The sequence below is a fragment of the Saccopteryx bilineata genome, chromosome 6 (assembly GCF_036850765.1).
Source record: "Saccopteryx bilineata isolate mSacBil1 chromosome 6, mSacBil1_pri_phased_curated, whole genome shotgun sequence".
Taxonomy (NCBI): Eukaryota; Metazoa; Chordata; class Mammalia; order Chiroptera; family Emballonuridae; genus Saccopteryx; species Saccopteryx bilineata.
The window spans coordinates 206,040,528-206,052,346 of NC_089495.1; the positions used below are offsets into that span (position 1 = coordinate 206,040,528).

General features: G+C 51.4%; 1 protein-coding gene across 1 annotated transcript in view; it reads left to right on the plus strand.

The window, feature by feature from the left end:
- The first annotated feature begins 6,934 nt into the window (after window positions 1-6,934).
- Window positions 6,935-11,819, plus strand: part of PSMF1 (proteasome inhibitor subunit 1) — a 38,249-nt gene continuing 33,364 nt past the window's right edge. Inside the window, exon 1 of the mRNA XM_066235507.1 lies at window positions 6,935-7,227. Coding sequence (XP_066091604.1) covers window positions 7,099-7,227 — 129 coding nt within the window. The 5' untranslated portion in view covers window positions 6,935-7,098. The remainder of the gene's footprint in view (window positions 7,228-11,819) is intronic.

The window sequence follows — 11,819 nt, forward strand, 5'->3', positions numbered from 1 at the left end:
CGCAGCCGCATACCAGAGATGTATGGGGCCACATGCCGAGAAGGATGTTTCATCCTCGGCTCCTGCACAGCCAGGTGCAGTAGCTGAGGATAAAACATTTGCTGTAGTGCAGACACTCTGTGCCGGAGGTCTGTAGGTCAAAACATCAGAACTCCGGCACAGAGCGTCTAGTTCTGGGACTTCTGGTTAGGCCGTTAGGGGATCTCTGACCTCACTTCTGGCCGAGGAGCAGGGAGCAGCGGAATGCCATGGGGGACGCATCTCTGGGGGCCCTGTGATCGCCATTACCAGCAACCACATAACCACAGCAACCATCATCCAATCTACTGCTCTGGGGTGTCGTGGATTTCTAACTGACCATCATTACTGAGATAAGTGAGGGGGAGGCTGGGAGAGGCGAGGGCCTGTGCTATGGGTGCCGTTTCCCGTCATTAGAAATAGCGGCAGCCATCTTAATTTACATAAGATGCAACTTGCAGAATTTCAAGACGGCATCTGGGCTCAGGTGTTTGTCGACTTGAGGTCAAAGCTTGAGAATCTGGAAAGGTGCCGCTTGGAGAATCAAGAGGAGTGCCACTACGAACAGGAAATTTGGAGTGCTTGGAACCAATTACCAGACACTTTTAGCACCCTGAAAAATATAGCAATGGCTTTACTCACAATTTTTCCCTCTACATAATTTTGTGAGACCTTATTCTAGGTGTTAAATAATATCAGAACCAACAAAAGAAACAGATAAACAGATGAAGTTAGTAGCACTTGCTTGGGCTTGAAGTGTACAAAATACCAACCTTCAATTGAAGATTTAGCCAATGAAATTCAGCAACAAGAAAGTCACTAACAGGCAGGTTAAAGAATTCCGCCTCCCCCTCACTTATCTTAGTTCATGGCACCCCACACAAGTTAAATAATATCAAGACCAACAAAAGAAACTCACTAAGCAGGAAAGTTAGTTAGTTTTTGGTTTATTAAATACAGTTATATATTACAATTATACATTTTTTGTTATTTAAACTATAAATTTCGCAAAAATTATGGGTTGTTTTTTTTCTCGAAGTGACACACCACCCGAGTTATGCTCGGTTTTTTGGCAAGTTTTGACACACCAAGCCCAAAAGATTGCCCATCACTGGCGTGGACCCTACATATGTGCCCCTGAAGTTGGAAGGGCTTCCCTTGCTAAAGACCATGTCTCTGTCCCCAGCTTCGCCCTTCTCCTTCTTCCCAGCCTTCCTTGCCTCCAGCCCAGGTTCAGAAAGCCTCAGTCAGAGCTCCCTTCCCTTCCCCTGTGTAGACCTGGGAACACGAAGCTTGGGCACCTCCAAGCCCTGGCGGCACCAAGGCGGGCACTGCCCTGTGGTGCTGTCGCCGGTAGATCCACCATCTGCCTCGGATTTTGACTGCATCTCTGAGGAGTAATTGTCCAACCTTGCAGCGCCTTACTTCTTTTTATTTATTTATTTATTTATTTATTTATTTTAAATGAGAGTCCTAAGGTATTTTTATTCCAAATCTTTAATGAAAACATACTGTTATCGTTCCTCAGCCTCTTGGCTAAGATAAGTGACACATACCAGCAAGATGGCAGAGCAGGGTGTTTGGGCAAGCAGGCTGTGGACCCATTTCCTGAATCAGCTGCTGATGAGCAAGTGTTCTTCTGTCCCACCTTACGTCCCAGGTGATAATGCATACTCAGTCTGTTTTGTTTTGTTTTTTCTTTTTGTATTTTTTTTCTGAAGCTGGAAACGGGGAGAGACAGTCAGACAGACTCCCACATGCGCCCGACCGGGATCCACCCGGCACGCCCACCAGGGGGCGACGCTCTGCCCACCAGGGGGCGATGCTCTGCCCCTCTGGGGCGTCACTCTGTTGAGACCAGAGCCACTCTAGCGCCTGAGGCAGAGGCCAAGGAGCCATCCCCAGCGCCCGGGCCATCTTTGCTCCAATGGAGCCTAGGCTGCGGGAGGGGAAGAGAGAGACAGAGAGGAAGGAGAGGGGGGGGTGGAGAAGCAGATGGGCGCTTCTCCTGTGTGCCCTGGCCGGGAATCGAACCCGGGACTCCCGCACGCCAGGCCGACGCTCTACCACTGAGCCAACCGGCCAGGGCCTCCAAGTCTGTTTTAAACATACCATCTAATGTTGATTTTTTTTAAAAGGTGGGGGGAGGGCAGGGGGAATGTGGGACATCTCTAGCCTCCACTCAGTTTTGCTGTGACTCTGAAACTCCTCTAAAAATAATGTCTGTTTAAAAACAACCCAATTCAAAAAGAGGCAATGGACTGGAAAAGGAATTTCTTCAACGAAGATATACAGATAGCCAAGAGCACATGAATCGAGGCTCCGAAACACTAAGGAAACGCGAATCAAAACCACAATGAGATATGCCCTCATACCCATCAGGACGGCCACTATCAAGACACCAGAACATAGCCAGTGCTGACAGGGACGTGGGGAAAGGGAACACTTGGGCACTGTTGGGGGGAATGCAGACGGCACAGGCGCCGAAGGAAACAGGGTGGAGTTCCCTCCAAATATTAAAAATAGAATCATGGTGGATTCAAGTTATTCTACTTCTGAGTATACACCCAAAAGAATTGAAATCAGGGTCTTGCACAGACCTTTGCACACCTGCGTTCATAGCGGTTTTATTCACAAGAGCCGAAAGGTGGAAGCAACCCAAGTAGTCATCAACAGATGAGTGGCTAAGAAAAATGTGACAGATACAGATATGAATATTCCATTAAGTGTATAGATTGATAAAGACAATGAAATATGATATTATTCAGGCATAGAAAGGAAGAAGTTCTGACACACGCTACAAGATAGATGAACCTTGAAAGCATTATCGTAAGCGAAATAAGCCAGTCGCAAAGAGACAAATCCAGTGTGGTCCCACTGATGTGAGGTACCTGGAGTAGTCCAATCCTTAGAGACAGGAAGTAGAGAGGCGGTTGCCAGGGACTGGGAGGAGGAAGGGATGGGAGTTACCGTGTGATGGGTACAGAGCGTCAGTTTTGCAAGATGATGAGTTCTGAAGACGGGTGGTGGTAGTGACTGCACAACCCTGTAAACGCACTTAATGCTACTAAACTGTACGCTTTTCAGTGATTGAGATAGTTACATTTATGTTATGCTTATTTTACCACAATTTAAAGTCTTTTTAAAAACCTAACAGAGTGGTACTAAAGTTATATATTTTTAAAAATAGAGTTCTCTCCTCTGGGTGTCAAGTTTTCTGGGCACTCCTCTCACAAGGAGAATGGGAATTTTGGGGTTCCAGTCAGAATTGAACAGTATTAATCATGGAGAGCTTCCTGGAGGAAGTGAGGTAGGTGGACTGATGTTAGGCAAAAAGAGCAGAATAAGAATTCTGGGGGTGAATGATTCTATCTCACTGCTCATCTGGGTCCTGCTCCTTAGCTCACCTCTCAATAGTTTCCAGGGAGACAGTTTCCAGGGAGCTTGGAAGATTCACATTGCTGTCACTTGGTAACCAGGAACTGGTGGCTGCAGCTACCTGCCACATTCTTTCCATCATCCTGGGCCCATGGGCTCCATACTGCCCAGGTAGTGGGTGCCCAGCCAGGGAGGCCCCTTCCACCTGATTCCCTTCTCAGCCACACACAGGCCGCCCAGGAACAACTGAGACTCTTGTTGATTGAGGTAAGTCCACAGAAAGTGCTGGATGGATTGGAGACAGACATGGACAACCTCCGGCCCCACGGGCCCCTCTTGTTTGTTCCCATCCATGGAAAAGCCTGGAGACCCTGAGGCCCAGGGTGGACAGAACACAGCTCTGGCCCTCAGGGGACTCACAGCCCAGTGCCATAGGCAGAGCTCACCTCATTTAGCAGACAGCACCTAGTGCCCACTTCTTGATGGCTGCTGGGCCATGGCCTTCAAAGACATGGCTCACCATTACTGGGGGGACACGGCAGACACCACAGTGCCCCACCTACTCCTCCGCTCTCAGGAGGGACAACTCCGGTCCTGCACTGCTTCCCAGAGTTGCCCGGCCGAACTGAGCCCCAGCTGCCCGGCGGTAACACCTTAGCTCGGTCCTGTAACACCTACGTCTGCCTTCCCTTCCCCCTCTCACTTCCCCACTCTCTTACTGCTCTGTCCTGGAATCAGCTTCCAAATAAACCATTCAGATCCTTGTCTGACGTAGGCTTCTGAGGGATCCCACGCTAAGGGGGGGCGATGATGTACAACAAGGAACCGAAGTCCTGTGGGATGCGAGCTAGAACCAACTGTGTGCAAAGCAGTGGACAGACCGAGTGGGGGAACTGTCTGCCCAAGTGCAGGCAACCGGGGTAGGGAGCACATGGTCTGTAAGAAATACAACTCTAAAGCAATAATAAAACTGACCAACAGCCTGACCTGTGGTGGCGCAGTAGGATAAAGCATCGACCTGGAAATGCTGAGGTCGCCGGTTTGAAACCTTGGGCTTGCCTGGTCAAGGCACATATGGGAGTTGATGCTTCCTACTCCTCCCCCTTCTCTCTCTCTCTCTCTCTCTCTCTCACTCCTCTCTAAAAAAAATAAAAAATAAAAATAAAACTGACCCACAGCCAGGCTGTTTTTCATTATCACCATGATCCAGCCATTCTAATCAACTTCAATGATAAAATTCTCCTCCCCATTGAGGCTGCTAGCTAGATCTCTCTGTCCCCGTAGCAACAGGCACTATGACTTATTCATCTGGGCCTGGGTCACAGCAGGCACTTAGGGATGGAGCTGCCACTGGGTGGGCACCTTTGTCCAGTGCACAGCCTGCATCGCTGCCCATGACAACCCAGCTTATGATGGCCTAGTAAAGTGAATGACTGAGTGAACGAATCGGTGGAATTTTCCATAACTGGCGAAGGGTACTGCAAGCAGAAGAGACAGAACAAGCAAGATCAGGGATGCTTGAGAGTGTGGCGCTTCCTGCTGGAAAGAGCAAACAGCTTTACGCCACGGGCAGCATGTGGTAGGAGTCCCCACAGCCCCCCGGCTGTAGAGTCACCCAGGGTGTAGCCAGCCTACCCACAATCCACCTCAGGCCTGCTAATCTATAATCTCTGCAGACAGGGTGTGACAATCTGGCATCCTGGGGAAACATCAGGAACACAAAATTTGGAGACATTCAGCGCCAGCTAACAAAATGAGTGGTGGACTGCAAAAGAGTGAGCGAGACTAGCCCAACTGGGTTGAGGCCAGGCCAATCATTCATTCATTCATCATCCACTGCGTGCATTCCATAAGTATATATCGAGCTGGGAATGTACTCAGGCATGCCTGTACACAAGCATGGTGCCTGCTCCTTTTTCAGTCCAGTGGGGAAAATCTCATTAAATAACCAAGCAAATAGCTCATATAGCATCAGATTATGGTGGCTGCTTTGCAGGAAGGAAAGCAGGGGGTCAGGGGTTCAAGCGTGGAGGAGGTTGCTTTGGAAGAGTGTCAGGGGAGCCCTCTGCTGAGGTTAGCAGGAGCTGAGGGAAAGAGACACTTCAAAGGAAAGAGTGAACCATGCAGATGTTTGGGGAAAGAGCACTCCAGGCAGAGACAGCAGTACATGCAAAATAAATAGATAAATAGATAGATAGATAAATAAATAAATAAATACAGCCTGGAGAACAGAACACACGACAGAGAGAGATGGGAGGAAACTACTGCAGCAGTCCAAACATGAGATGCTAGAGGCTCAGACCAGGGTGGAGGAGGTCAGACTCTGAATGTATTTTAGGGGTAACGTTGACCAGTTTTGCTGTTGGATCAGATGTGGGTGTGAGAGAAGATGGGAATCGAGGTTATTGCAGCCAAGAGTGCAGATGATGAGGGGAGAGTTAGAGTAGTAGGTGACGTCAGAGAGAGGTAAAGGGTGATGGGGGGGGGGCAGACCCCATGCAGGTTCCTGCAGACCATGGGGAGGCCTCTACTTTCTCTTTGAGTGTGACGGGAGCCCTGGGAAGGTTTTTGAGCAGAGGAGGGATGCGATCTGGTGTAGGTATGCTCTAATAGAATCTCCAGCTGGAGGATTTTAGGACGGACTTTTGGGAGAAAGAGATGGAGCAGGGCAGTTCAGAGGCTGGTGTAGGCACCGAAATGAGAGACTATGATGGCTTGCAGCAGAGTGCCGACAGGGATGGGAAACAGAATTTCAGGAAGCCCGCAGAAGAAACAAGAGGTGGTGGTACTCGGTGGTGGATCAGGAACTCCAGCTCTGTGGCAGGCGGCGGCGTCTTCTTCGGGGAAGTGGCCTCAATTCTCTGAGCGGTTTTGTCCACCGCAAAATGGGGATGCTACTGGAACCTACCTCACAGAGTCATTGTTGGGGTGATGCAAAGGCCCTGGCACAGGACCTAGCACACCATAAGGATGTAATAAATGCTATCCGAGGGGCCAGGTAGCTAAGTTTCAATACCATCTCGGCCGCTCACGGCCTGTGTCCACTTGGTCCAATTTAACCTCCTGTGCTTCTGTTTACCCATCTGTGAAATGAGACTATCATCGAGAACCAACCTTACAAGTTTGGGTCATGAGGATTAAACAAAGGACGACAAGTGCTAAAGCCTTTCGAATAATGTGGCACGTCGTAAGAACTAAGAGCCAGCTGTTATTATGAATATAGTATTTTAGCCATATTTCATGATTCCACCTTCCCCTACTAGCATACGCCCAGCGCATTCTGTGGATGGAGGAGTCTGCGGCTCAGAACAAAGTGGTGTTTCCTCGAGGGCGCAACGCCCTGCAAGCAGGTGCTACTAGCAACCCGGTAAGATCGGGATTCCCGCTTCGAAGGGCCGCGCGCCAGGAGCCCCTCCTCCCGGTGCCTCCCCGTGCCGCAACTGGCAGCGCCGCTGCACTGCGGAACCTTTAAGCGTCGCGCTCAGGTTCCCAGCCCGGACGCTCTCGCGTAGCCGCGCCCGTGTTCAGAGCTACTTCCGGCGGCCGCTCCCCCAGCGCCGGGCGTCTCCATTTTGGCCCCGGGGAGAGTAGTCGCTGGAACGCACTGAGTGTTGGTGCGGAGACATCAGTTCTTCGAGTGCCCAGTGGGCTCAGCGCCCCACTTTTTCTTCCTTCCTCTGCCCGCAGAAGCCGGGGGCGCGCATGGCGGGCTTGGAGGTGCTGTTCGCGTCGGCGGCGCCGGCCATCACCTGTGCGCAGGACGCGCTGGTCTGCTTCCTGCACTGGGAGTTGGTGACGCACGACTACTACTGCTTGGGTGCCGGCGACCAGGTACGCCGCGGAGCCGGCTCGCAGCCCGGGTGGCGGGGCCGAGGGCTCTCCTGCCCAAACCGAAGGCCTGGTGCAGAGCACCTCACCTTCCCCTGTTCCAGATGTGGGACCCGGGGTTCCTGACACCGTTTGGATATACGTAGTGCGCGCGAGTCGGGGACGTGCTCGACTCTCCCAGCTCAGCCCAGAGCCCCTCACAGCACAGCTGGCACGTCATTGAAAACCTAGGTTCAAACACTTGCTTTCAGCACAGCCGGGCAGTCTCCGAGGCCAGGATGGTGTGGCCCTGGTCCTGGCACCGGGCCGGGTGGGGCGCCCCTGCCCCCTCCTCACCTGCCTGCTGTCCACTAAGCTCCTTCCCACACGGTGGGGGGTGGGGATCCGTCCTACTACTGCCCTATGCTGTCCTGGAACCTCCGCCAGACCCCTGGATCCGAGCACGGGTATAGATAGGGGTGAGCTCTGACCCACACGGCCCCAGTAAAGGGCCCTTCCTCCCCACCTCAGCAGGGGCCCGGGAACTCACCCCTCATCCTTTGCAAACCGGTCACCACTGTCCACCCCAGCTCAGGCTCTGGAGAACAGGCGCCCCACACACGTGCACACATACGCCCTGGGTGTGAAGGGCCAAGTCGAGTTTCCTCCCCACAGCTGTCCCTACAGGGCCAGCCCATCCTGCTGTCCTGTCCTGGGGCTCTGCTCCTGGGGGCCTCGCTGCCTTCCCCACAGAGCCCCTGAACTCGGGGACCCTCACTCCCTCCCGTCTTCCCTGCCCCTTAATTTTCTTCCTTCTAAGTCTACCAGAGAACACACTCACACACGTGCACACACACTCACTCAGAACTCCAAGCCTGCTCCTCACTGGTACTCGGCTCTCCCTCTCAGGACCTAGACCAGCTCTGGGGAGCGGGGGGCCCCTCACCGCTAGCATCTAACAGTGAGATTTTTTAACCCTGCTCTCATTTCTAACTGCTTTGGTTCTCAAGCTCACTGATCTTTCTTTCAGTGTCTCAGATACACATCCAGAGCCTGAAACTTTTCCTCTTTTGCACAGCGCTTTAGGGGTCCTTCCTCAAAGATGGTTTTTACCTCCTGAGCACTTAGACCAGGTCCTTCCCCACCCCCCCTGGCTGCCGGGCTAACCACCTCTTCTTCCTGTACCTCACCCTCCTCTTGCACTTCCAGCTAGCTGCTGCTACTGACACATGTCGGAACCTCTTTTCCCAGGAACAGGCTTTTGTTACACCAGGCCTGTGTGACTCCCGTCTCCTCTCCCTCATTCCATAGATTCACATCAACACTGCACTCCCGTCCTGTCAGCAACTTGGAGTCGCTTTGACAGCTTAGGGACAGGAGTTCACGTAGGTGAGGGCCTTTTCCCAGCCGGCGCCCTTCCCTTAGCCATGTATTGTGGGCCTAAATTTTTTGGGGTGGGAAATGGGCAGGAAGGATACGATCTCATTTTAATACTAGTTTACAGAAATAAATTTAGAAAAGATCCCTTAACTGATTCCCAGAGGCCCACCTAGTCCTGCTCTGTCCCTGGCGCCGTGTGCTGACTTCATGTGGAAAATGATGCTGGCTCCACACTGCGTAGGGGAGGCCGGGGGGAGTGGGAAGGGGAGGGGTCTGGAAGCCATTGCCCACTGTTCCCACAGCCGCCGCAGGGCTAAACCCTGCGTGCCCTTTGAGGGGAGGCGTGTTTGTATTGCACAGTGGAGGGTGCTTTTGCTCCTCTTTGCCCCCTTTTTGGTAAAGCGCTGGTGGAGCTCAGGTTGCACTTGTCCTCCTCTCTCTTCTGCTGAGTCCGCTGTTCATTCAGAGTGGAAGCCCTTTGGGGAAGCATCTTTCCTATTCATTTATTTAAGAGAGGATTTTGTTTGCTGGCCTGGGACCAGAAGGCTCGGCAGAGACCAGCGGTGTCGGCCCAGCTCAGGGACGGTGTGTGTGGCCTCTCCAGCCACCGCCCGCTCCCCCACCCTCCTGGGGGTGATAAAAGAGAGACGAAGGTCCCCAGAGGGTGTATGTACTTGATTGTATAACATATTGGCAGTTAAATAAAAAGCGAAATGGTCTCCTTTTCTCTTTGGTTTTGTCTCCTTTGGTGCCGGGGAATTGTGTACATAAAACTTGATCAAGAGAGCAGTGCGTTCGTTGGCTTCAATTAAAAGATGGTGTTTGAATTTGGATTTTTTTCTTGAAGTCAGCAGCATAAGAGCTTTACAGCTATGTCAAGTGGTTTTAGGGGACGGAGGTGGGGGACATAGACTTAAGTTAGAGAGTTTGGTTTTCTGTTGTGGGAATCGAAGGATTGTGACGAAAGAGAGAAAATGCCCCAAATGGTCTATGTGAGTTTCTTTGGGTGCATTTTAGCCCAGAGGCACCAGGAGAGCCCAAGACCACTTCAGAGTGCCTCCAGCCTCAGGAGTTTGCCTACGGGGACGACCGTATTTACTTTCTTGGGGCCAGTCTGGTGGACCTGGCTGGGAAAAACCTCCGGCCACAGCCCGGGCCACCAGAAGCTCTGAGTACCAAGTCCAGCTCTGAGCCTGACTCCCGGTGACTCTGGGCAGTTCCAGCACCCGTCGGCCTCAACTTAGATTTTTCGGCCGCGGGAGTGAGCCTGCAGCCTGCTCTTGGGCTGCTCTCCAGCTGCGGCCCTCTGGGAGGCCTGATATTTGATGTCAGGGCCCAGAGGGCAGGTGAAGGCCACGTGTGGCCTGCTATCACCAGGGCCAGTCGCTCTGTCCCGCCTGTGTTCCCGTATCAGGGCGGTCCATGGGCTGGGGCCTCCTGTGGCCCCAGGATCCGCTCTCGTCCTGGAAACCAGAGGTCATGGGACAGTGAGCAGACTGAATCATCTATATCCCCAGGAAAAATTCTGATGGGTTGTTGTAGATGGAAGATAGAATTCAGAGGCCTTTAAGATAACAAAGACAGGCATATCACCAAACTCTTGGCTTCCAAAGTGAACCTCAAATCCACAGTGCTGAGCGTGTTACAGGAAATCTCCCCAGTGGGATGAAGGGAGAGTCTCTTTCTCACTTAGTGAGTGGTTTGATGAGTTTCACTTTTGTTTTCTGTCTTCTCATTTCTCTGCTTCAGGCTAGTGAGTTTCCTTGTCATCCAGGCAGGTTTTAAACCATGCCGGTTGCGTGGCTTAATCCTGGCATCCTGAATCGTATTTGGAACCTCTCCCCTCTTTGGATTTCTGGGGACCAAGGGTGACCGCTCTTGCCCCCAGCTGTCCTTGGGATGTAAGGCCTGTGTTGTTGGCCTTTGTCCTTTGCTGTCGTGTTCATCTCTAGTCCCACGCTTTCCCACTGGGTGCTCATGGATATAGAGCTCCTGGTCCCCTTTTCTCCATGTCTAGTTATGTAAATATGCATCCATGGAAAAATATAACAAATTTTTTATATGTTTTAAATTTTTTTTTGCATAAATGTCACCCAGTTATAAAGTCATTTTTTTAAACTTTGTCACATTCTTTTTTTCCTTTTTGCTGTGACGCTATTGTTACACCTAGTGTGATCCTTCTAACGGCTGCATCACGTGCCGCGGCGAGCGTGGTTTTGACTTCACCTCGCGTTGGTGACGGAGAGTCTCAGCTTCCCTCTGTGCTCTGTGTCCGTGCACGTGGAGGTTTGGGGCTTGTTCCTATCTTTTGCCAGTTTTTCAAGCGGATTCACAACTTTTATTGTCCGTTTTTCAAGCGCTCCCTTCGTGTGCTAATGCTCCTTTTCATCTGTAGCCGTGTGGAGACCGAGGCTGCCTGTTCGCTTTGTGGTGTCTGTTGGGGAAGAGAAGCTTTGAATTGTGAATAGTCTCAAAGACGGCCCTTTCTTGCTGTTGTCAGTCTCGCTTAAGAAATCTCTCCCCACCTGGAAATCACTGTATTAGTTCTTCCTATAGAAACAGCTTGAAGACTATTTAGTGGACAAAGAGAAGCCCTAGGGTTACTGAGAGAACAGCAAGGAAGGCGTCCAACTCGTGGCGCATTCTCACGCCCGCCAGGGTGGCAGCCATCAAGGGACACGGACAGCAGCAGTGCTGCCCGCCTCAGGGAGCAACAGGAATCTTACACATCGGAGTGTCAATCAGGGCGTGTCTGGAGAAGAATTTTACTTTACTGTATGATTTAAAAGTTCTTCTTCCAGACATGTCTGTTAAGAAACTTATCCACATGTGTCCTAGGAGATGTGTACGGAATGTTCAGCCGTCTTTACAATATCTAAACACGGGCATGGGACACACGCCGGACGTCTCCCAGGACGAGGACGCGGCCGTGTGACTGCAGCGTCTTCATGCAGCGCTGTGCTGGGTCGCTGTTCCCTGGGAGCAGGGGACGCTAGTGAGTCAGCCACAGCCAGAAGCATTGGCATTTGGGTGAATCTCAGAACACGTACCGAATGAAAAAGACAAGTGATCAAAGTCATGCAACTTATATAAAATTCAAAGACATTTGAAACGACTTATTTTTAGGGTTGCATGTGTAGCAATACAACTATAAGGAAAAGTAAAGAAGTATTTAGAAAATCAGTAGTAATTACCCATGAGGGGGTGGGGGGCTTTCTTGGGGTGACACACTGCTC